At 47.7% G+C, this 27,117-nt stretch overlaps 1 protein-coding gene across 1 annotated transcript in view; it reads left to right on the top strand.

The window, feature by feature from the left end:
- LOC144159527 (nose resistant to fluoxetine protein 6-like) overlaps positions 1-27,117 on the top strand; it is a 67,468-nt gene that overhangs the window by 7,053 nt on the left and 33,298 nt on the right. Inside the window, exon 2 of the mRNA XM_077691088.1 lies at positions 16,964-17,175. Within this exon, the coding sequence (XP_077547214.1) occupies positions 16,964-17,175 (212 nt within the window). The remainder of the gene's footprint in view (positions 1-16,963; positions 17,176-27,117) is intronic.

Below are 27,117 nucleotides of genomic sequence, written 5' to 3'. Positions count from 1 at the left end.
ATTATCTTTACTTGTCTATATTTACGTATTTTCCCAGCGATTGCATATTTCTCCTGTTATTGTTTCTTTTTGCGTGCACATGTGTGCTTGTACTTTTGCTTTCTTTTCAAGATTGTTTGTTGGTGGGCTAGGTGGTTAACGGCCTAGGCAACAAAATAGGTTCAGTGACGTGAATCCCCTTATCACCTCCTAATGTGATGCCGGCGGCAAAAAAATAAGGTTTCACTATCAGCTCACCAGGGTCCGTTCTTCTACTGGCGCACACACACTGCCTTCAAGAATGCTATAGAAGTAAGTGGATAATATTCTCGTCACTACTGTTGTGCACAGTTCTAAAGGGAAAGGTCGAGCGTGATGTCGGAAATGTTCGGCACAGCACGGTATTTCCTGGACAAGGATCTCTATTGTGCAATCCATCGATGACCGCTGGGGAAAACAGACCCCTGCGCAGCGAAGGGTTCACGGGAGCTGCGTTACGCGGTGAATTGCGCAAGATCGAGTGGGTGGGCCTCCTGATCCCGCGCCATCTGATTCCGCTGCGGACCGGAACTGAGTGAGCATGCAGGGTGGGCGAACTTCCTGCGTTGCTTCCGAAAAAGAAAAATGAGCGACAATAGACCAGTCAATGTTTTCGTGGCTTTTTTCGTAACCGTTACGGATGGTTTGCGCGCTAAGGAAGCTGCCTGTTGACGTACCGGGAGAGATAAATCTTGGACATCTAGTTTTCGGAGGCCCGTTTCCGCGAGGAACTATGTAAAGGGCGGAAGGGGAGGAGGAGAGCGGGCGGTGCTCGCGCAGCGGATATGCATGAGGTGGCTCGAACGCAACAGTGCCACCTTCGGTGAGCTGCCAGCCGAGAGTGGGCGAATATGAGCCCTGACGGAAAGGCGGTAATGGCCCATTTTACCCGCGCGTACGCAAATCAGCTTCCTCGTGGTCGCACCGGAAACAAAATAGGCGGCAAAGAAGAAAGGAACGCATACGTGAAAAGCCGTATAAATCGGGGGAAAAAGAAAGAAGACTGCGCATTCGCATCTATACAGGGCCTCTCGTGACAAGGCGCATTAGCGTTGATGTAGCAACTGGGGCTTCCACTATCCGCACCCGTAAAACCAACAAACCTCGTAGGAAGCGGAGCTGACTCGGCGCGAAACATTAGAGTCAGAAGTAGGACTTTCCAGCGGGCCTGACAGCCTAAAGCAGCGGGTCCGCACGAGACGCGCGCGGCCACTCGTTTACGGATCGTTCACACCGCGCTGAAGGAAAGGACCAAACTAAGTAAGAGTAGCAGCACGACGGCGCAATGCACCGCAGGCGCGTGGAGTTCATTATGCACCTTTCAGGCGGCGGCCTCCGCTAGCGAACGGCCGCCGTTGCGCCTTCGAAGGACGCGCTGTTACGCCGCAGCGAGTCTCGAAAATAGCCGCCCGCTTTCACAGCACCGGCCCGATCCGCTCGGGCCGCGCTCGCCTCGGCTGCAGTTTGAAGTGCTTAAGTCTCGCCACCGTGCTTCCGCGCCGATACCCTCCGAGACGGCGCCGTGGGCGAGGATCGCCGAGAGTCTCGATGGTTGAAATGAGGGGTCGCGGGTACGAACGCACCCTTGGGTCATTCCGCGCCTACCGGGTCGCTCGAGGGTGACTTCGAACGCCCTTGGTCCCCATTCTAGAGCTTTCATGCGCAGTATGAGCCCTTCGAAAGAGACGCACGAACGTGCCTGCGAGAGGTCGTCGGCAGAATTCGCTTAAGCCCCACCGTTTCAGCAGAAAGAGATTTCGGCGACAAGTCGAAAAAGATGCCTCCCAGTTTCGTACTGTGTTTTCCGCGTCTCATTACAAACGTAGCAGGTAGTTTACAGCCGGTGACCATTTCTCAGGCTTCGGTCAACTATCTGCATTTAAAGTGTTACCAACTTCAGATCTATGTCATATAATGACGGGAAGAAGAAGAAGAAGAAAGTGATTGTTGGGGGTGGAAGGGACGGGGAGATAGAGGTCGGTAACTGTCTGGCGTGGCGCCGACACCTCAATCGGCCGAGCAGAAAGGAGTAGGGAAGGGGGGTTGGAGGGATAGAGAGAGAGAGTTGAGGGTGTAAAGGTGGGTGGGTGACAGGGGCGAAGAAAAAGGAGCTAAGAGGGGGGAAGGAAGTAGGGTAGGGGGACTAGTGGACTAGCTCAATGTTGCGCAGTAGGCTGTATTGACGTAATGGGGACTGTTTTGACGGCCGAATAAACTGATTGTACAGGGGCGCAAAGGTGCAAGGGCCTGGCACGGAATACAGACTAAGTGAACGAAAAACGCGCTGTAGTTGTGAAGCCTGAGTGAAGAGGAGGAGAAATAAACATTTAATTGAGCAGTCAATGGCGTTGGGTTGACCGCCAGGTCAAAAAAAAAAAAAAAAAAAAAACAGAGCGCACGTGAGCGCGCCCCTTGCAACGGCCGCCCGGCGTCGTCCTGGCTTTCGCACGGGCTTACGCCACACAAGGAGCTCCCGCCTTCGTCGTCATCGTCGTGTAGCGACCGGCGCGCCACGTGTACGACGCGCCGAAGACGATGACAACGAATCTTTCCAGCCATCTTTTCACATTTCCCACGTGGAAACGGCCACCCGACGAGCTCACGAAATGGAGGTCTACCGAGCAGAAGACGCGCTGCAACGGGATTTGCCCTACGCGGTTGTGCGGTCGGAAGACGACACCAAAAGAGATGACGACGATTGATATTGAATAAAACATTGTACATACTTTAATGGTCTTTGCTTTACAGTGCCGTCCAAAACGGCTTTGCACAACTGGGGTACTGCCGCTCCCTCTCTCCTGGGCTCCGCTGTCAGTGTGGGGAGACGCTAGGTCGACCCCCAGCTCTGTTGTTTCTCCAGCCTTGTACCACTAGTGCAAGCTGCGCCATTTTTTTTTCGTTTTATTTTAATGCAATGATTCCCCAAAAACTGCTCAAACCACCCAAGAGCTCAGCTATGAGTCTTGAAAACATCTGGTTGTAGCGCTTCAGTCGTCATAGTTTTACTGATCACTTCAAGTGATCAGTAAATGCATCCGTAGTTTTACAGTGAGACTGAAAATTCAGAAATTGGAAAAAAAAAGGAACTGCCTGACTATTTTTTTGGAGGTGGGAGGAAGTGGGGAGCGATGTTAGCTTCCTTGAAGTTAAAAACGTAAGCTATAAACACAATTTGTAAACTGCCTGCGCTGCAAAATATGGCCTTACGGTAAAAAGCCGAAATGAGAAAGAAAAACATTTTTTTATGATTTTTGCTATGAGATGTTCTTTAGCAGGGTTTGCTTTAGTATAACCCACTTCTAGCAAAAAAATTAGCAGTGGCTTAGCTTGGCTATGCCAGGATATTGGTAGCGTGAGCTAAAGTTCAGTTGGTTATTATTAGCTTTCCTGGTTGCCTTGGATTAGCTTGATTATCATGCTTACTGCTGCTTCAATGACACGCACACACGGTATACGCATTATGTGACACATGTGTGCGCATTATCACATTATCAAGTGGCTCCGGCGCAGCGTCACCAGTCGCCCCATAGCAAAGCTGGTTCCACAGGCGCACGCCGGGTTTGCTGCGACGCACGAGTCATCGGTTGCACACCCGGCCACCCCTCGCATGATCTTCAAGTGGATCGGGCCGCCACGTGCGGAACGAAGGTCGGTGAAGACGCTGGGCACGTGGGGTGTGTGAGAGACGCCGGGCAGCGAGCAACGTTCTGTGCGCCGTGCGACGTCGCTGCTTCTCGCGCATGCGCAGCATGGCCCTCCAGGAGCCACGCGAAACTGCTCAACCTCGGACAGCGTAGCTCACGCTACAAAAGTATCGCGAATAATCATAGCCGTATGAAAATTATTGGCAGAGCTATAGCCTGTATGTGACGTCTTAGAACTCCAATTACAGCACCTAAACATACCGCAAGGGAATTGGAGGAAGCATATCTGCACAAAGTTTTATAAGAACCTAGATGCATAAATTATCTACAATAAACAATACGTACGGATTCCACCTGCCGTTCTAGCGCGAGGCCGGGTCAGTTACATTCGCAAACGCTTTCTCTGTCCAGCGTTAATGAAAACTATGAGGGAAGAAACAAATTTCTGTAAGGATGGGAAACAATGCCGCTCCAATTGTGCATGCAGCAAACAAAAAAGAGCTGATAAGACAGGGATAAATTATCCGAAAATAAAAAAAAATCGTTTAGTAAAATCGCAAAATGGCTGCTAGCTGCTGTGTTAATTGCATTAGAAGAATGAAAAGGGAAGGATGGAGAATTTTTATGTTAGCACCACCTCTCCATTGCAGTTTTAGTTGCGTTGGTTTCGCACTGTGACGCATGTTGGAGCTCCGGAACAATCAGAGTTCATGAGAGAAAACTTGGGCGGCCTTCGCGAAAATTGAATGGCAACGCTGCTGACAGTCCACCTTTCTGCATAAAGTATGCCCTACCTGTAGCGTTTAAAATGTTCAACGTGTCCATAGGCCGAGGCCTTGCGCCATAATTTTTTATTTATTTCCCACCAAAAATGTTCAACATTGTCCTCTTAATTCTTAATTGTTGTACTTGGAGGAAGAGCTTATCTACCACACACACACACGAAAATCTTGACAAGCTGCTACCAGCGGCTGTATGCCATGAACATAAGAAGATTGTGTCAAGAAAACCACTTCGAAACAGAGTGTGATATTTTGCCACACATGCTGGCGCGGGGAGCTGAAAAATTGCAAATTCTGCTGATTGTGAGATCCGGCACGTCCATTGCAACGACTTGATGTTATTAAGCCAACAACGTCCATGACCTGCAGGACCTACAGACTCAGTAAGCTGCATCAGAACTGCCGTCGCGCCAACTTGGCCTCAGTGAAATACAGGCAGCCTTATGAGTACATATAGTTATTCTTCCATTCAGGATCCGCTGAAGATGCATACCTCCGCAAACACAGTGCTTTACAAGATAATTTAAGACAATGCCGTTTTTGTTCAATGACCCAATCATTTCCTCATTTCTCCTGCGTCTCATTGGTTTATTGCCGGCACTGCTAGATTCCTCTTTGTTAGGTGCACTCAGTGGCACAATGTCAAAGTGAATTCAGAATTCGCTTCTTCTAACATTCTGTCACTGAAAGATATTTCGCTCGTGTTAACTGTTATAATCAAAATGAAACGCTGTCAAGTCAAATCAATTCCAAGTAGAGCTTGACAAACGTTTCTACTAAAAAACAACAAAAGAAAACCGCTCACCAACAAAAACAACAAACCATCAACACCTGTGTGGAGGGTTGACACCAAAACCCCGCATAATATGCACCTTCGTGAGCAAAACAGGGCTGCTCAAAATGACGAGAAAGTGGTCCGTCCGTGTGGCGCACATGACCTGGTCGTAGACACACCCAATGAACTCAATATTTCCGCCGCAAAATGAGGCCATGGACATCTCGTTTCAAGAATGAAGTTCTCCAGTGAGGGTTTCATTATCCTCTCAGAGTTAGAAGGTTATTCTTGGCGTTGTGATCCACAATGAACTGCCGGCAATACGCCGGCATATACAGTTCTGGTAATGGCCATGCCTGCATGCGCAGATACGCACAGATTCTCACCGCTGTGTTAGCGGCAGGTTTTTCGGCGCTGGGGTGTTTTTCTTGTTTTACTAAGATGCTCATATCTGCTATGATAATTTTTTCTTCATTTGATTCTGAAAAATCAGTTGATTTTAATGTACGAGATTTTATAATGGCATATGTCACTGTTTCCCATTCCTAGCTGCTCCTCCTTATTCCGCGCTAGACTTTGTGGGGATCCTGGCGTTCGAGCCAGTGTGCGAGCGCTCGGTTTGTGCCGTTGTGCGGCGCTTTCCCCCTATCTTCCCGAAAAACCGCCCATCTCGGCACCACTGTGTAGTGCCGAGCAGGCTTTTTGAACTTCTGCCTGTGGTGAAGGTTCTAGCGACCGTTGCGGCGCTAAGGCAATGTCCCGCAGCAGTCGCTCCGCCCTGGCAGTGCGGCTAACCCCACCTCCTCGGCCCATTCGACCGTGACCCGAACCCCCTCTCGCCAGGACGCGGAATGCGCGCCCTGTGCGAGGGGAGCTTCGGGGAGACGCTCTTCAGTATGCCTAGGGTACGTAACGATTTCTACACCTTCCCGTCGCAGTTATTTAGCACCGGTTATAAGCCCGCAAGGCCTTCCGGCTGCCGGCCCGTGCCTTAGGCTGCACCTCCGTCCCACCCAACAGTCGACGATCACGCCGTGCGGTACGCGCGTGGGAGCGGATGGACAGTGTCTCTTTCTCTTGCGAGCTCATCGGCCAGCGGGGTGATGCCCGCGCACAACGGAGCGCTGCGCCCCGGATTCTGCCGTGACTGCTGAGCCCACTGGTTCAGCGCGGCGACGACGCGCACACTTGCGCGTGGCGCCGGGTCGCCCATCACCCCTTTTCACCTACGGGGATGTATGAACTGTTACCAAAGGGGTTGGCGCAAAATTTACGCCTTTTCTCCGTGCATTGGGCATATTCCTTGTTGCCCCTACTCCACCTGCCCAATAGAGGCGGTGTTGAGTTCGCGCGGCGCCGTTTCAGTCTCGTGAGCGTGCTCAAATAGCTCAAACCCACGGTGGTTCCTCGCAGCGTGTATGAGTGCGTGCCTCGTGGAATGCGTCGGTTATGCATATTGTGAGGTAGATACCACAACCTGGGGGCATAATTGTAATAGCGAACCATATACGTTACATCAAACGCGAAAAGTGACCGTCGGCGGCATCAACACGAATGGCTCCAAAAGTCACGCGGCCTCAGCGGCGAGTAGAAGTCAACCCATGCGGGCTCTACTGATGATTAATGACGATGACAATGACAAGTCATGAGAAGTAACAATTAATAACACGTGATGCCGGTAATGCCAATAATGACACTAGATTACAGGTAATGCCAGTTGGTGATGATATGTTGGGACTCGAACCCACAACGTTCCAAATATGTGTTGGGACTCGAACCTGCGAGTATGTGTCGTGACTTTAACCCACGACCTTTCAATTATTCAAGTGATGACGTCATGTGGCATAGTCACGTGGACGTAAAACAACGCTGACGTCGAAATAGTCTACGACGTCAATCAACGCCGACGGGAAACAGTCACCCACTGCCGCCGTGCCATCCCGTCTCTTCCCGGCCACCCTCATGAGGACTGCTTCATGCGAGGCTCATTTTCTCTGCGCATGCTCAGGAAGTGGTGGCAATTCAAAATGGCTTTCGGCGTCATGTCGTCTTATTGTATGCTAAGGAAACGGTCAATTTTTCGTCACGTCGATAAGAGACTTACCCCCATATTCTGAATCCCTCGAGCCTCCAGTGGAAGAGATCATTGAAAGCGACTGTCGCATGTTAATGCATTGCAGTATCTGCCACTCACCCAAGTCAAGGAAACGCATGAAGTGGGGAGGACACACTCAGAACACGGCCATTAGGTGCGTACTCTGAGTCCCTCCGCCACTCCATTTGCTCCCCCCACTGGGCTGAGGGGAGGATTCCGCAATGGTTATGCATGGGGAAATCGATTTCAAGGATCCCCTCCACTGGAGGCTCGAGTGGTGGAGGGATTCAGAATACCAGGGTTAGTTACAAGCGACTCGGAATCAAACTTTGCGGCTGCCATTTCGGGAGTACTTTAAAGAACTGTTTTAGAGTCGCCTTCATTCCACATATAAATAATTGGCACCAGTCTAAACATCACGTCTGCTATTCTGCTATATGGATACACGTGGATGATTATGCGGTATATGGTGGCATTGAAAATGTTGAGGGCGATGCTTCTCTCTGCGAGATGACCATGTCCGAATTCTTGTTTGGTGCCGCAGGTGGCACGTGACCCTCAGTGCCATCTGCGGCACCACTCACTCTCACTCCAGGAGAGAGCGCAACTCTTATGTAGACAACGTTCTAATCGTGGAAGAAGATCCTGCAAAATATCATGGTTCATCTTGATATGATTCAGTGCGAACAGACGAAGAACACATAAAGAAAGCGCAGAACGGGCGCTGACTCGCAACTGGTACTTTATAGGTAGGAACACAAGCACAAAACGCAAACGTACACTCGGGTGCAAAGGGAAGAAAATCAGACGCAAAGAAAATCCAGAAGAAAAGGCATCAGAAGAAGACAAAAAGTCATCAGGACGTATCGAAAACCCCTTTCTCTTCTTACAGTGTCGGGGAAGGTTGGCTGACCCACGTGCCCGCGTCCTTGCTTAAATAAGAGCATTGGCCAACATCGCATGTCAGCTGGCTCTTGTGGGAAAACTAAATATCGCTATCTAGAAAGCACGGCGAGCAGCCACATATTCGATAGTGCGCTGATTGGGGAGGTAAAATACCATTTTTAAGTTACTCTGGTGTCCCCGTAGGTGCGTTCTCACACAACGACCCGATTACCCAATATACATTTTACCGCAAGTTCGAGGCACGCGGTACGCAACGCCTGTGCAGCGCGCAAAAAACCTGGTGGTATGGTTAAAATTGCTACCTCATTTTGATCTCCCCATCTTTTTATACATTTTCCCTTGTATGGCTGGACACACGCGAATAAGTTTGAGGGAGGCAGCGACGTCAACATTCACACCGTATCTGCATGCCTGCAACATTCTTTAGGTCGTGGAACATGCAATGCACACAGCGAGTGGCTGCGACTCTGCTCTTTGCCACTTGATTTTGCCTGTGAACCCGCTTATTATTTAAATGTTTCATTAGCCTTTCGCGTGATTGCCCAATTGTTTGCTTAGGGTAATCGGCTGCTTCCAGCCTATTTACCAAGGCTTTAAAACTACTCCCATCTTACGCACACAATTCTTTCTTGAGGCCTGTCGAAGGGTGTTCATTTCTATACGGTTGCTTGCATTTTTTGAATGTGTGGCTCCCTGACCCGTATACTCTCCCCATTTTGAATGCGCATTCTGAATCCGTACATTTCGGATGCGTGGACACCTAAGCTCGTCAAACACCACATCAACTGGTTATCCCTCGGGCTAAAAACTGCCCTGGTGTTGGCAGCACACGGCCTTCAACCTTCTACATACTCTTTTCGTGCACAATAAAAAATTCGTGTGCGTATTGCGCGCACAAACAACACTTACGTTTATTGTGTTACGTCAACAGGGGCCCGTAACAGGTCCGTAATAGGCATTAAGGATGAGTACCTTATGCCAGTGGCAAATCGCTGCCGAAGGCGAGCGAAAAGTGGCGCCAGCATCGCTTAGTTGCACTACGTGCCTTTTATCGCTGATTGCAATCAGCGATTTGACCGCTACTTCTACGCCTTACCGGAACGGGGAAGGCACGCTCCGTTTGTCGGCCCACCTCTTTAAACACCGTACTGGGCGAAATCGCCAACTTCCTGATATCAGGCACATCGACGCGCTTTGAGTGTTTGTCGTAGGCAGGTGCGGTGAGAACAGCTTCGCTATCGTGTTTCGCACGCAATTACGGTCTTGTAATCAGCAGAGATCAGGCTCGTGATCAAGCTTATGTAACATTGCGCGTGTACTGTTGTGTTTGTGGAGCGACTGTGGCAAGCCTAGTCTCGCTTGTTCGTTTTGTACGGTCTGATGGGAACCTCCTGCTTGGCCCCTGCTCCTTGGCGCAGACAGTGACGATGGTTGTAATCACAAATACCTGCGCAACGAGTACTTCCATGATTTAAAATAATTTAGGCACGTATTGGCTTTGCGAGAACTGTATCTTCCCAACATTAATGGAAATTAAAACTATGGCTGGCAAGACGCTCAGGGTAAGTCTGTGACCAGCCGCTCTCCAGTTGGGATCGGCCGCGTCACGACCTCTGCAGCCGTGCGCACACAACGATTGAGCCCAAGTATAGACCTATAATAAGCCTTCACTCAACCTAATCGAAAGAAATGACACTGGCAGGGCACCGGGCAGGGTAATTGGGCTGTTTACGAGGGCAGTTTTATTTTTATGTCCAACCCCTGCTCTGGTGCTCAGGATCCCGAGGGGGGCACCGGAGGATAAAATAAGAAACCGGTAGTGGTCGTCCCACTTATCTCTCTGTTCTTTTTGGATCCGCGCCGTTCGACTATGCATCATTGGATCCACACTTGTGTCCAACCACCGCTAGGGCTGTCGATACGGATGTTCTATTTTCTGTAATCATATTTCCTGGCAAGCCACAAGCCCTGCTACACTGAGCACTTTGAGAAAAAGAGGGGGACGTCTATTTGAAGATGCAGAAGTTAGACCGGGTAATTGCACGGCTTTACGTTCCCAATTGGTTATCAAATGGAACGGAACCAAGAGAGAAGAAACCGAAATAAAAATAAATATTTTCTCGAGAAATGTATTACACTATTCTAACAAAGAGCGCTGGGGACAGAATTGGTGTCGTCTCTTAAGGGCACCCGTCACGCGCGCGGGTGCAAACACATGCGCGCACGCACGCACGCACGCACGCACGCACGCACGCACGCACGCACGCACGCACGCACGCACGCACGCACGCGCACGCGAACACACGCGCACACGCACACGCGCACACACACACACACACACACACACACACACACACACACACACACACCCGCCGCGGTGGCTCAGTGGCTAAGGCGTTGCGCTGTTGACTGAGCACGAGGTCGCTGGTTCGACTCCCGGCCGCGGCGGCCACTTTTCTGATGGAGGCGGACAGCAGAAACGCCCGTGTGTACGAGATTTCGGCGCACGTTAAAGACCCCAGGTGGTCAAAATTAATCCGTAGCCCTCCACTACGGCCTGCTCATAGCCTGCGTTGTGGCAGCGCGTTAAATCCTACAATAAACACGCACGCACGCACGCACGCAGGAGTTCAACCACGAGAAAAATTTAGTGCCGAGAAGGGTGCTTTTGCTTTGCATTGGCCGTAGCATTTAAAAAAGATTCAGTGCCTCTTGCCTCATGGTATAACTTTTGCGTGCATAAAATCGATACAAGTGGCGTTTAGGTTTGAAGGCTTTGATTTGCCATAACCGGATGGAGCGCTTAAAAGCGTAATAGCAAGAAGCTTATTTGTAATGCAGAACAGATACAGGAGTTGTATACGTGTAGCCGTTTCGTGTTTGCACGACACCGTAACGTGAATATAAGTATTCCCGAAAGTATCAAGACGAATGAAGTTAGATATAGTGGTACAGCGCCATCTTTCAAAGTACAGTCGCCTTCCGCATTTAATTATACGGCTCGCTTCTTCATTTGTGTCCCTTTTCAGACACCTAGCAAGCTGGCGGGTCAACGTATCCCACGAGTCATAAATAAAGCTATTTCTGTCTCGTTGCCTTCCTCGCTTTATGGCGGTCCGTTGAGAGCAGATCAGAATTGCTCACGTCCTCGTAGGCGACACCGCTTGAGTCCTCGTTGTTTTCCTGCTCACAAACTGTGTCGCCGTTCAGCGCTGCCCCTCGCGTAACTAGGGGCTAATTGCTTCAGAGCGGACACGTGCGCTTTCCTTGCCAATTAAGGGCTTGGACAGCCAGTGGTCGAGCCCCTGCAAAGACAGCATGGCCGTGGGAGCTGCTTCTTCAAATCGCAAGCCTGAAGGTTTTGAAGGCACCTTGCCGTAAACGTCCAGTTTGCACCGCCACCTAGCATTTGGTAGCAGACCACGCTCGGGCCAAGGTTGGCTTCGCTGTGCTTTGCAGTTAATGCGTTCGTCGCAAAGGGGTGAGAGCGCTTCAGGTAATAAGCTGGTCACCGGTGTTTACCAAAGTCACCGTGTAAAAAGTAAAATGAAGGCCTTTTGGCTAGTGATTTAAACGTAGCAACAGCGCTCACACAGCTGCGGCATCAAAACTTAATACCATAGACCATATACATAAGGCTATTTATTGTAACCTGGCACCAAGTTTTAAAGCGAAGCTGTGAAAGTAACAGAGATGCCGCTTTTGCAAGTACAGTGGACTCTGGTTAAACAGAACCTCTAGGGACTGGGAAAATATGTTCCGTTTATCAGGAGCTTCGTTTGGAGAGAGAATAGATTCAGCATCGTACAACCGTCTTCACGCCGCTTGGTCCCGACGCGGCGGGCTTGCGCGCAATTGGTCTCGGCGGAAGCGCATCCCGATATGCGAAATGTAGGCAATGGGGATGTTCTCACGGCGGGCTCTCGGTAGCCAAACTACCAAGCACTTCTCTAAATCTTCTTGGCCAGCCACTCGCAGTCTTTTACGTTCAGGACCAAAGCGTGACGTTTCGAAATACTCCCGCAGCTAGTCCTTGTCGTGTATTATTCTCTCCAGGCTACTCTTGGGGACGGCGTACTTGGTCACAAGCGCCGGTTTTGTGAAGCGACCACTCTCGAAGTCGTTGATTACCTCCATCTCCCTGGTCAACGCAAGTGCATTGTGCGGTCGCTTCTGCACTGCCATCATATGCTGGCTTCGTGACGAAATGTAGCATACAACACCGCACAAAGTCAGAGACACCGCACAAAGTCAGAGAAAATCAGAAACCGCCGGATACAGAAACCGGAAAATAGCTGGGACGAGAGGGGGGGACAGTGAGGCGTACCGCGATTGCGCTGCGCTTGCCCAAATAGTCGGTTTTCGAGTCCGTTTTCGGTTCCGTTAATGCGGTGGTCGCAAAATCTGAGTTCCGATTAACGAAATTGTTTTTACAAACCTTATTACAAAATCAACCAATTGTGAAGCGTTTGTTCCGTTTAAACGGTAGTTCCGTTTAAGCGATTTCCGTTTATCGAGATTCCACTGCATAGCGTTTAGGCGATGCTGACGTCATTTGAAAAAAAGAACGTGACTTCCAGATACCTTATTCCTTGCTATTTATTAACATTTATTTACGGGTTTTAGGGAATGCACTTAACATGCTGAGAATGGAGGCAAGTCATAACAACTTTAACAAAACTTTTATGAAATTCCGAATTTGGCCCGTGGTTAAAATGCCCCAACATTGATTCGCCTACACTTTATTAATATTACACATTGTGTACCATGCACTTAAAATCAGGTTTGAAATATGGCGTGGAAAAATAATTTATTTAAGGGCCAGCTTTGGATACGCGTTTCTCCAGTGAAATTCAGGCTTTGGAAGACGTCACAGTATACAACAGAACGTCATTAGAAGTGGCTACGTCATCTGCATACTGCGATGAGGCTAGACACCAAGTTTGGAGCAGCTTCTATTTCGTGTGGCAGTGGGCTCGAATGGAAAACAAATTTCGCCGCCATGTCATAGTCACTTTCAATCAAGAACGAAGTCGATAATAGATTTACACCCCGAGTCCAACAAAGTTCGCCATCTCAATTCCTACGTCACCAAATTCAAACGAGTTACCATGATATAAGGGCCCAAGGACGCGGGTTCAATTCCCGGCTGCTGCGGCCGCTTTTCTGATGGAGGCGAAAAGCGGAAACACCCGTGTGTCGGAGATTTCGGCGCATCCCCAGCTGTTCAAAATTAATACAGAGCCCTTCACTTCGCGCACACGCACACAAAATGAGGTAGCGTCAGCGCGTTCAACCTCATAAACAATCAATCAACCTTGATATAAGGTACCCAAGGCTATATAGGACTTTATACTCTGGTAGCTTCCTACACTCGAAGAAATCGCCGCAGGTGGGCTTAAGCACAACGCTCCAGAACTACGGATAAGCGTGACCAAATGTGCAAAATTGGCGAATGACAAAGCCGAGCATGCGATCAAAAAAAGAAAGAAAGAAACTACGCCTGTACAACAGCACGAATTCACGGCTTGCGCTGTTGTCCCAGTGCAGGTTCTATTCCTTACTGTAGTACTGTGATTGCACGCTGGTCCTCGTCATTCACCGAATTAGCACATTTGGTCACGCTGATTGACCGCTCTGGGGCGTTGGGGTGAAACCCACCTGCGGCAATTTCTTCGAGTGTATTCACGCTGCGAAATCTTCCAGCCAGGATAGATTTTTCGGTGTGTCTCGTACGTGTAATGAGAATCCCCGAGATTGGTGCAAGCAGTCTGTGGCCATTCACATCCATGTTTCTCTGATCGGGAAAATACCAGGTTCGCTTATTTCTTTATTCCAGTTAGGGCCAACGCCAGCGGCCCCGCCTTTTGGCATTTGCTAATAATGCAGTACGCAGCTCCAAAAGAGCGGGTCATAAGTGCGGGACAACCTCGTTCTTACGCAGCGCGACATCCGCGCGTTTGCTATATGATTTACAGGCTGAACTTAGTGGAAATATTGGTGCCGCATGCGCGAAACGGGAGAGAGAGAGAGAGAGAGAGAGAGAGAGAGAGAGAGAGAGAGAGAGAGACCAAAGGCTGAGACCAAAGGCGAATGTAGCCTGACAGAGGCCTCAGCTACCTGGTTCACAGTGTACGCAATAAACGGGATGTTTGCAAATTTAAACACATTTAAACATAATAGCACAATCATGATGGCACAATAGCACAAAATCACAGTCATTATTACATTTCCTATGTATTATACAAAGCATAGGTCTAAAATGCGCAGGAGGACCAAAATGACACACAAACGTAGTACATCGCACGCAAGTTTCAACGACGTGCACTTCAAACACTTAATTATATATCAGTATTGCAGACGTTTTCCTTCAGTAACATTTCTTTAACCTGTTTTTTAAACATGGATTTACTGGCGTCGAAATGTTATTTATTTATTTATGTATTTAATTATCAATTTATTTATTTATTTATTTATTTATTTATTTATTTATTTATTTATTTATTTATTTATTTATTTATTTATTTATTTATTTATTTATTTATTTATTTATTTATTTATCTAAATACTGAAAAACGCTCGAGATATTCTGAGGGACAAAGGGGCTAGGAAATTCATCCACGGCAAATTTTAGGAACGCAAAAGTGCAAGCAGCCTAGAAGAACATTAGCACAATTTCATCAGCTCAATAAGTGCTGAGGCTTAAGTCGCCTATCTTTAAGTGTATAGAAAAGTTACAGTAAATCGAATGAGGGACCCAACATTCTTCGATAAATTACGAGGTATACGCTCCATGATGGATGAGCTATCCTCGAAGACAGCTTACGTTCGTATCCTGAACGGAGTAATAGAGAAACCTGCCAAAAACAACACTCTTGGCTTGTACAGACTATTAGAATGTGTTGCACACATTTAAAACTGCCGCACTTGCATACACATTACGGAACCAATACATCACGGGTACGGCAGGTGCAGTCTTTGTAAAAAATTTCTAGGCCAAGCCGACAGTGCGCAGGCCGCAAAAAATTCAATGTACAAGCTTACGTCCCGAGCGAGGCTGAAACGTTTTATGCCGGAAAGCTAGAGAAAACGCCTTTTTTTCTTGCTGTCATAAAATATTTCTGTCACATTTGAAAGGGAAATTTTATCCTTTGAATTATTTGCCGTCGAGAAGGCTTAGGATTGGCCTAGAAAATTTTGACAAACGGTGTACATCACGTGGCGCGTTATACGAGAAGACGAACTATTTCAGAATTACTTTTTAAATCTTTTAAAGTGAATTCCGTTCAGTATAAATCGTGAGAATACAGGATAATCAGGTAAAGTTAACCACGAAGCGATAACCTAGCATAACTCATCACGATTGTCTTGGTTCGCGTGTGATCTGACGACTTGCTTGATATCTATTCACGATCAGTATGAACAAAAGTCTACTTGGAAGTGCAAATCCAAATACGCACAGAAATTTAAGGTGATGTAACACGGCGAAGTTATGAAACAAGCACTCAGTGTGAGTTATGAAAACTCCCACCTCCCCTCGCGGGAACCCCTGTGTAGATGCGACGCATAGGGGGTTCACGTTGCAGCGTTGGACAGCGGAGGAACGGCGCTGGAACGATGGAGCGGAGCGGCGCAGGCACCGCGTTTTATAGCGCGCATAACGGTGAGGGGACGCGCCGGCACCAGTGCGCCTGCCGCGGCTATGACGCAACACAATCCAACACAATCCACTTTAATCCAATCCAATCCAAATTAAATCCAATCCAATCCAATTCAAGCCAATCCAATCGAATCCAATCCAATGCCCCTCGCGAGAGAGTGTTCGCTATCGGAGAGGAGAGGGGGTGAGCGGCGGAGAGCGCAGCTCGCGCGGCGAGGAGAATGGGGGAGGGGCGGACGCCAACGACGACGACGCCGACGCCGGATGCAGGGACAAGGCGGGAGAATGAGATGCCTTCGCATCTAAAAAGAATGTACTGGCGGTGGCGTAGCACTATACGTGGTCCTGCTCCTCTGGGCACCGCTTTGCTCGGTCCATTTCCGGCACTGATCGATTCTGGGATTCTCAGATTCCGGGTCCATTCTCAGAATCCGCAGTACCCGCGGAGGCGAAGTGTAAAAAAGACAGCCGCGTGTGCTCAATTTTGGCGCACAACCTATCGCAATGTATAAACAGGGGACATCAGGGGGTGCGGGAGAGGGTATTTCTAGCTCAAGTGAAGGCGGCAGATATACGTTGCGCTCACGCAGGCGACGTAGAAAGCAGCGTCGAACAACACGTGTCTCATGAAACGTCCTCTATCATGAAATCTTTAAACGTCAGTTACAAGAATTACTTCACGGCGTAGTTTTCAATTGTTTATCTTATTTTGCTTTGGTAAGCAGTGCGAAACCCCTGTTAAACCCACGAAGATGCGTTTAAATACCCGTTTTTATGTTTTCGTTTTTCCGTTAAATTGAACACACGCGCTTCTCTGTGGTGCATTTGAGCCGCCCGGGAAACGAGAACGAGGAGACCGAGAAGTGCGCTTCAACTACGGATGTAAGAACGTTAACAAGGAACGCGAAGTATGGCGTAGAGTAAACGAATGTCTAAATAATAACGAGAAACAGACGAAAAACACAGTTGCAGTAAGTAGAGGAAGGAAGTGCGAAGCAAATAATCGCCGAATCAATGGTCCGGCAGCGGGTGGCTGTCCCTCGAGAGGCGTGTCGAGTTTTGCCCTTCTTCCCCCCGACGCAGTGGTGGACGCATCGGGCAAAGTGGCGTCGGGCCTGCTGACGGGCACCCTCGGGGACCTGGGAAACTTCGACGAGTGCCTCGCGACCACCGTGGACAACATGTACGGCGAGCGCGACTTCACCGGCCGCTTCTGCACCGTGTACATGAAGTTTAAGAACAGCACCTTCCTCGTCAAGATGGTGGCCAGGTTTCAGGAGAAAGGCTACCTCAGGGTCAGTGCTGCCATTGAATTTAGCCCCTTCGTTGCGAGTGCGGTCTTTTGTCATTGGGTACACGGGGTGACGGGCTTTTGCCGGACCACGCACGACTGGTCCAGCTGGGGTTTATCTACTGCTGGTCTACTGCTGCTGGACCGTTGGCCGGGGGTACCCGTTTCCCTGCATAGCAGGCCTCCCCTGCCTGTGGAGAGCGCTGTCACTCTACAAGCATCTTGTTTCTACTTTGACCAGTCGATTATTAAAGCTTGCTAATTTCATAGACGGAACTGGCAACATGAATGAGGTAATGAAAGTATCGGAAATATTTTATGCAGATGTGTACGTTAGCAAGTGTACTTAAAGTACGTTAAGTACGTTAAGTACGTTAAGTACGTTAAGTACGTTAGATGAAAAGGCAGTACTGAGTGGCCTAATTTGGTTCGTGAGATTCCAGCAGTAACTAAAGACAAAGGGAAACGACCACTCAAGAGAATGCAAGAGGAAAAGAGAGAAAAATGAACGAAATTATTCTCGAGATGTCACAGGACATTAAAAGCACCATTAGCCTGTCAAATGCCAACCTAAGTTTAATTGAGAGTACAGGCAACGTCAAAAAGCTTAATATTTACAGACTCGTCAGCCTACTCCTTATATATGAGTAATTTAGCAGGATATTCTTTTGCCCCACAAGTGACACCCTAGATTTGGAACAACCGAGGGAACACGTTGGATTTAGGAAAGGCAATTCAACATTGCGGTTAATTCATGCCAACAATTTCGCGTCAAAGAAACCAACTAGGTAAAATAAGCCCCTTTACATGGTGTCGATAGACTACGAAAAATAGTCCCATTCAGGAGACACCGCCGCAGTGAGGGACGCATTGAGAGAACGGTAAGTAGAGAAGACACGGGCATAGGGGCCTTGGAGGACATATAAAACGGATGCGGAGTACGATAGCCTGCCACAAGAAGAATGGGAAATTTCCTGTTAAGAATGATGTCATACAACGAGACACCACCTCAACGAACTTATTTACAGCGTGTCTGAGGAAGAATTTACAACGCTTCTTTGAGAAAAACCAGGGCGTGAATAAATAGAGAATACTCGAGATACTTGACATTAGCGGATGTATTGTTCGGTATATCGGTGATGCCGTATTTGGTGAATCGAGAGATCACCTCCAGGGACTGCTAAAATAACTCTGCTCAGAAAACGTAGTCGTAGAGTTGAGATATCGTTCTCTTGAGCCTAAGTAATGAAGTGCTAGAAGAAGTGAATGATTATAATCGTCTTGGAAAAGCTTTCGGTCTCAGTGCAGATCCAAGCCACGATAAAAAAATGAGGTGTAAGGTTAGTACGGGCTGGGGAGAATTCGGCAAGCACTCTACAGTAATGAACACTGTAAACAAAAGTAAATCACCAGTAGGAACCCCCGGGGAGGACTTATGTGGCAGGTACTTGCGGACTTACTAAGCACTTCAGGTCGGCCCAACATGCCATGGAAAAAGAATGATAGAAATAACGCATAGGTATAGGAAATGAGCTACATGGATTACAGAGCAAACTCGAGTGCAAGACGTCCCAGCTCGAATTAAGAAAAGAAGCGTAGTTGGACAGGACATGCAGTGCGCAGAGCTGAGAGCTAATGAGCCAGAAGGGTGACAAAATGGCCACCGAGAGACGGGACTAGAAGTAAAGAAGGGTGATAACGTTATGTGCAGCGATGAGGGGAGAACGTTTAGTGGTAAAGAATGGGTTCAGAATGCGCCGGATATGAATTCAATTGGAGATGCCTTCAGCTTGTAGTGGACTGATGATGGTGATTACGTTAACTGCACAAAGAAATGGCTTCAAATGAATCGTTGCATTGATTTGTTTAGTGTGAAATGATTGCTACAGATATAGTCTCTATTGTCCATCCAGGCGTGTAAGGGCTGCGGGGAGTCGCGTATATTTCTATATTTTCTTAGCTAATTTTCCTAATGGATATATCGTTCTAAAAGAACATTCCTGTAGGGGTATTGAAACTCTTGTTTAGTGGCTAGCACCATGCAACGAGGCTAGTTCTGTATCATAACGTGGCCACTCCTCTAAAGTGGAATATATCCGCGATAAAAAAAATCACAGAAACTCCCAAGTCGAAACCCCTAGATACTGCATAAGCAATTCTTTCGAGCCTCTCATCTCCGCACATGCACAGTGATGTATCCAACGGCCCTGTAAACCGCTTCATAACTCAGTGAGCTCAAGACGTCATAGTCACAGCCATAATCACAACTCAGTAATCATAACACAAATGTCATACACACCCGGTATGAACCTAGTCATGGCAAAGCAAAGTCACAAGTCATACATCGTCAGAGTCATAGAACAAAGTCGTAAGTCATCACATCAATAATCATGACTCAGTACTGATAACAATATCTACCCAATGTGACCCTGTGTTTACCTATGGAGCTCATCGTGTCATCGTCAGTCATAAAACGTAGTCATGCAAACATAGTAATAAGTCATAGCACAGTCATAACCGTAACTCAATACTTGTGCCAATAACGAATCCAGCAAGCACGCCACGCCGTGCCATTGTTTTTATTTTTGTCTTTTGCGTTCAGTGTTTGTCTTCGTGACGAAAAAGACTAGGAAGTGGCGAAGCGGGCGACACGTGCAAGAAAAAGCTAAAGAAAGGCCTTGGTGCGCAGGCGGCCGGTTATTATCGGCATAATTGTCGAAGGAAAACAAGCTTCCGCAATGACAGCCGGCTTTGGTTTATTCATCAGCTTGCGTGCGCTATACATATGCCACGGTCGGCGCCTACATGTGCTTGGAGCCCCTCCGAGCAGAAGCCTTCTTAATGATTCTCCAATTACGAGAGTATGTTTTTATTTTTGTTCCCAGAGAAGCAGCCACTGAATCCACAAGCAAGCATGGTTACTAATCGGGACGCTCCGTGCGTTCCATCTCGGGCTTCCTCTTTCCTCGAGTCCCGAAGAGTGCTCGTTGCACCACCGATCCCTTTTGCATGGTGTGTACGATGCGCCCCCATCGCGGGTGGCGCGTCCCACTCGGCGGCGGTGGATGTTCGCACAGCCGCACACGCTGAGAAGCGTTAGTTCGAAGGTACACTTCCTCGACGGAATCTTTAGGTCTCCTTACCGTACAATGAGTGCGCCGAACGCCCTGCGTTAAATGTTGGGGCCATTTTGAAAGATTTTCGCACGTTATGCGCGAGTAGTTTGGGCCCTTCAGTTGAGCCCGTGACTTCCTCTACCGGGATACTGTTTTTAGTTATTTGTAAGGCACGAGCAAAATGGGGGAATTGTCCGTACCGCAGTGGCCGCATTTGTGGCCGTAAGTGCGTATCTACTGCATTTAGAACCAGCACGGTATTGGTTAAGGTCGCGGCCGCAAGAAAAAGAATTGAACTGGTCAGTGGAGACATATAGAAAGCCATCACGCAGCTATAAAGCTACGCTAGTTGGTTGCAGTTTACGTAGCTAAAGGTATCCCACATTTACACTATCTTAGAGCAATCTAGTGGGTAAGCTTCGCCGCAATGCACTCGAGTGTCCAATCTATGCGAGCAGCAAATCGTATTATCCAATTCAGCAAATGGCAGAAACATGCATATCATTTCACTAAAAAATGAATTTGCTCCGTGGTGCTGCGCAATGCAGAACACCTTGCATGATGTCACAGCGCAGACTCAACTTCGAAATCGTATGCTCGACGTCGTCATTTGCCGAAGTTTAGTTGTTGGCTGCACGGCCTGGTCGATCGAGTCCGTTGTGGTGAAGCAGAAGCACAAGATTGTCTTAGTGTGTAGTTACATTAATATGCTATTAACAAAGATTACATCTAATCGACCAAATTTACGGGAAATCTCCAAGTTGGAGTAAGATTCTGCGAAGGAAAGTTTGACATCCACCTGAATGCAGCTATACCGCTACAAAGGAAAGCTATACAGCTTTTTCAGAAACTTCGCAGTAGAAGAAAAATTCGTCCTGGTCCAGGATTCGAACCCGGGACCACCGCTTAACCGGAGCAGTCACTCTACCAACTGAGCTAACCAGGAGGCTAGTCGTTTGTAGTGCGAGAGCGAATTGATCAATTGATCAGAGCGACTGCTCCGGTTAAGCGGTGGTCCCAGGTACGAATCCTGGACCAGGACATATTTTTCTTCAACTGCGAAGTTTCTGAGAAAGCTGTATAGCTTTCCTTTGTAGCCGTATGGCTGCATTCAGGTGGATGTCAACTTTCTTTCGCAGAATCTTACTCCACCTCGGGGATTTCCCCTAAATTTGGTCGATTACACCTTTCCTTCACTTCGAGTTGTTGATCAATGCTCTCTCGCGCTACAAACGACTAGCCTCCTGGTTAGCTAAGTTGGTAGAGCGACTGCTCCGGTTAAGCGGTGGTCCCGGGTTCGAATCCTGGACCAGGACGAATTTTTCTTCAACTGCGAAGTTTCTGACAAAGCTGTATAGTTTCCTTTGTACCCGTATGGCTGCATTCAGGTGGGTGTCAAACTTTCCTTTGCAAAGATTACATCTGATAAATTACATTACATTACATTACATTACATTACATTACAGACTGACAGACAGAGAACAAAATATTGCGTTTAGGTATTACAATAAAAACAATCTCCTTTAGTCCAGCACCACGCAGCATACACACAGCTATCGACGCCTCGCTTAAGCAAATACTCAGTACAGCCTCCTCTGCCGCCTCCAATACGCAACCCCGCACCCACACCTCTCCCCGGAGGTAGCCCACATGCGGCGCATCCTACAAACACACACTTTCCCACACCGAATCCAACTGATACACACTCATCTTCACCCTCTTACTACACCCCCCCCCCTCGTACAGACAGCGGGGCACTCGACACTCACTATTCGTTCCCTCTGCGAATGTCCCGCAGACCCATGCCCCCTCCTTCCCTACCCTAACCTCCTCGAGCAAATGTGCGAGCCGGCGGAGTCAAGCGAAGTCTGTCCACCTTCCCGGGCCCTGGCGGTCGCGGCTGCCCTCTGGACCTCCTCCAACCCCAATACGTGATCCCCAAGGACCCATAAAGTATTTCTCTCTTTCTTTCTCTCTCTCTCCCTCTCCCTCCTCTCTCTCAGATCTGAAGACAGCAACGCCAACTTAATGGCGACAGTCATTTCATCTCTCTTGTTCACTGCGCAGCGAAGCGTGGCAGCAACATCGAAAGGAGATCGAATAGTGCAAATTGTAAAGGAAAAAACAGAAATTGAAATGCAACCACAAAGCCAAAATTTCCCAAGTGGCGCGAATAGTGCGAAGACGGCGTTGCACAGAATGGCCGCCATAGGACAACGCCCAATGCTGGCGTAACGATCGAAATGTGTACAAAATGCACAAATGGTGAAGTTAACATATTGTGTCGTGGTGGCGGAACAGATCAGACAGACCATAGTTGAGGTTGAAGAGCGATTTATTTGCAAAGCCACTCCCTCGTCGCCGTCAATGGTGGGCCATGACGCCGTGGGGCATTGTCCATCTATGTCCCGTGACAATATTTAATGGCTATGATATTGTTAATAAAGATTATTGGTCAAAAATAACAAGCAATAAAAGAAAAATATAAACAAGCAAAACAAAATAATGTCAATCTTATACACTGCCCTCGCACGACGAAGATAGAGGTAAAAAATACCGAAAAACAAACCGAAACTCGAAATAAAAATAGGTGAGCAAGCACCAACCTCCGCCCTGCATCTTCACAAAATGCATAAATGGCGAGGCTAACACATCTAATCATTATAGTAGTGTGAAATTAAACCAATAGTAAAAACAAAGAAAAACAAACACAAAAATGCATCCGAAGCCTATAAATATAGTCCACTATAGGCAAACGCCAACTCAAACGATGAAAAGTATCACAATTTGTCTACTCGTAACCAAATATGCCTATTTTACTCTCACAATGAAAACAAGCGGCATAAGAATGCTTACGCTTAGCAGATAACTCTCGGGATTTCTGTAGAATTTTTTTTGCACTTCATCGCTTCTTTGCTTTCTGTTATTATAAATGATGCGTACATATCTAATTAAGCTTCTTAGAGTTATTTTCGCTCATTTGACTGTTTTTACTACTTTTCACCATTTTCTAACCACGGCTGACGAGACTATTCACTCCACGGGCCGGACCACCGACAGTGCGTCCTGTCGCTGTGGCGAGTGTCATTGGCGGATGCCGCGTGTCTCTGCCCGAGTGACACTTTAAGCGAGTGCATTAGGTGGAAATGCCGTTAAATGTACCGTGCAACACTTCCAATACACGCTTTCACTCAGTCCTTTCCATCTGGAAGCAGTGAGAAAGCCAAGGTTATCGCCAGCACAGAGCGGCACTGTGTGATTAGCTCTTCGCAGCGGATACGCCTTCCCTTTCTGCCCTGCTTTTGCGGCTTTCTATATAAAGCGGCTGTCGAGTGCGTTCATTGCCGCAACTGAACGAAACCCGGCCAACCGCCGAAGTACCGCTGTAATGACGTAATTCCAGCGGTAGAAGAACGCAAAGACAGGGAAAGAGGGGAAAATCTTTTGAGCATGTTTCTATGTTATCTGATGGGTACAGAGCATTGATTTTTGGCTGAGGTACTTGCGACCCCATAATCTAAGTACTGGATGTGTTGGTTGACTATGTTCTGCAAGCATTATGATTTTTAAAAAATTGAAAAACGTATTGCAGGGTCCCTTTAAAATTGCGTGGTTAACAGAAGTATAACACCCCAGTCAAACACGCCCATTTAAGTGCCCTTTCACCGAATGCCCTCGGGCTCCCCGAATGAGCCTGGCTTCACGCCGCCAAACGACGGAAGGAAGAGTCCTTGGCCGTGATGGCAGCTACGATAGCTGGCGTAAATGTACCTCAAAATATGTGAACGTTAATTGTCTTCCTCCTGTGAGCAACAATGTAAACACTTTATTGTGTTCTACGAACGTGCGGGGTGCCAAGTCTAGTGGGCCCGGTCCGCCGGATACCCCCCCGGACATCTGATGAGGAAATGGACGTCGGACCGTTCCTGCATGCATCGCAGCGCAAGGAACGGGCTGCGGCATCCAAACCAACAGAAAAGCCCAAGAAACCTGTTCCAAGAATACAACCCCCGAAAGACAAATCATAAACACATACACGTTCCAGTAGCTCTTAAATGTATATAATGGGAAGAGAAAATATTGTACTGTGGAAGTGTAGAGGCCTCCTTAAAAATCTTGATGATGTCTACAAAATAATGCATTCTAATCAGCCAAGTGTGATGTGTCTACAAGAAACGCATCTAAACTCAAAACACAAATTTCTTGAATAGTTACATGGTATTTAGGAAGGACAGGGATGGTGGTGGTACATTTTCAGGGGGTGGGGCCATCATTGCCCGAAAATCATCGGCATGTCACCCTATCCCATTACAGACTGTCCTTGAGGCTGTTGCCATTAGAATCATAATTTTAAATAGGCTAATAACAGTGTGCTCCATGTACATCCCTCCTGATTCGAGGGCCTTGTAGTTCAGCTACCGGAACCTTTTATTCTCATAGGCGACCTCAATGCACACATCTCTCTTTGGGGCTCTCTCCACACGTATGCCCGAGGTTACCTAATCGCAAAATTTCTAACATCTTCAGGAGCATGCCTAGTTAACAAAAACCAGCCTACATACCATAACACAGGACACAACACTTATTCAAACCTTGACTTGGATATTGGCTCTGCAGTACTCTTTCAATCGCTTGAGTGAGATGTTGGCACTAACTCATATGGCAGTGACTACTTCCCTACCTCACTAACCTACATAAAGACCTTAACAGTTCACCTTCCCATTGCAAGTTTATCGAAGCCAGAGCAAACTGGAACACATTCACAGAGACATCTCAACTACACTACACATACATAGCACACTTACCTGTAGAGAAGGCAACCCAGCTCGTCACGGCGCACATTCTCGCTGTCGCCGAAAAGTCAATTCCCCAGGTCTCCTTTGCCCCGCGCAACCCAAGGAGGCCCTGGTGGAATGACGGCTGCAGGCGTGCGCGGGAGGCCCAGAACAAGGCGTGTGGTATCCTCCGTAGATACCACACAACTTATTATCTTATTTCTTTCAAAAGGGCAAACGCATTAGGTAAGCGTGTGCGCCGTGAGGCAAAAAGGAGAGCTGGCACGCTTTTCTCACATACATAAATTCATACACGGACACCCACAACGTATGTACACGAATACGTAAACTGGGAGGACAACATACACATAGCCTGCCCCTGGTTAGCACGCCAGGGGACACACTGGAAAACCAGGCTAACACACTCGCACAACATTTCCAACACGTGTCGAGTTCTGCACACTACACAAACACTTTCATGCAATACAAAATATCTGCAGAAAAAGAAGCCCGTACGGGACAAGAACAAGTCAATGTGCGCATACAAGTCTGAACTTGCACATCATGAGCAGAAGTTTGCTATTGCCACTTGAAAGCCTTCAACTCCAGGGACAGACAACATTACATACACTATGATTCAACACCTACACGCATACACTCGTGAGACACTCCTACACCTATACAACCAAATATGGCTTTTGGGCCACATTCCAGCGTCTTGGAGGGAGGCCATAGTTGCAGCATTCTTGAAAGAGGGGAAAGACCCTACCTCTCCCGCTAACTAACGACCCATTGCCCTGACAAGCCTGTGGAAGCTTTTCGAGAAGATAATTAACCGGAGGCTCATGTACTTTCTTGAGTACAATGGTCTTGTGGAGAGCTGCCAGGCAGGCTGGCAGGCTTCCGGTAAGGGCGATCCACAAATGATCAACTTGTTGCATTAAAATCCTACACTAAAGATGCCTTTATACACAAACAGTACTGCATGATCGTATTTTTTGATATCGAAAAAGGTATGATACGGCATGGCGTTACGGCATACTTGCCGACATAAAATCCTATGGTTGAACAGGTACCATGTTGAACACTCTTGATAGTTACTTGTCCAAACGAACATTTCGTGTCAGAGTCGGGTTGGCACTGTCAAGAGTTCACATTCAAGAAAATGGCGTGCCCCAAGGCGGAGTTTTCAGCTGAATGCTGTTCATCGTCAAGATTAATTCACTTCCGAAAGCATTGACTCCATCGATTTCCTGTTTAGTGTATGTGGATGATCTACAAATATCTTTTAAGTCTTGTAATGTATCCATATGTGAACGTCAAGTCCAGCTTGGGGTACAGAAACTTTCTCGCTTGCCAGACGAAAATGGGTTCAAACTTAATCCCGCTAAAAGTACCTGTGTCGTATTCTCAAGGAGACGCGGAGTAAGGCCCGATCCTGAAATAAATCTCAATGGTGACCCAGTTCCTGTTAAAAAGGAACACAAGTTTTTGGGTTTGGTGATGGACGAAAAACTCACATTCACCTCTCACATCAAACAACTCAAACAAAAATGCCTAAAAACAATGAATATTCTGAAAGTCCTATATCACCAATCATACGGTGCAGATAAACAACAACTGCTGCGCCTTTATACCGATTCGGTAGGGTCTCGCTTGGATTACGGAAGTGTTGTCTACGGGTCGGCCACAAAAACAGCGCTAAAAATCCATTCCTGTTCCCTTCTCACAAAGAGTCAGAGAGGAGGCGTCTTTACTTAATGTCTCCTTTTTGAACGCCTTCAAATCATCTTGCATTGATTTTATAGCACCATGGCACCTTCACACTCTGTCGTGTGACTTGTCTTTCATCCAACTGGACAAAAATAGGGTGCCAAAAAATGCGATTCTGCAGCACTTTCTGTTACTGCAGGAGAAGTACCAGTGTACCGAATTTTACTGCGACGCCTCCAAAACTGCCTCCGCAGTGTCATGTGCTGCGCACGGACCCAATCTTAATGTTTCTTAGACCATTAATGTAACTCGTAGCATCTTCACAGCAGAGGCTTATGAAAT

Source organism: Haemaphysalis longicornis, unplaced genomic scaffold (genome assembly GCF_048455015.1).
Source record: "Haemaphysalis longicornis isolate Haplotype H1 unplaced genomic scaffold, Haemaphysalis longicornis Haplotype H1 scaffold_1, whole genome shotgun sequence".
NCBI lineage: Eukaryota > Metazoa > Arthropoda > Arachnida > Ixodida > Ixodidae > Haemaphysalis > Haemaphysalis longicornis.
This window is presented reverse-complemented; position numbering and strand designations above follow the sequence as displayed.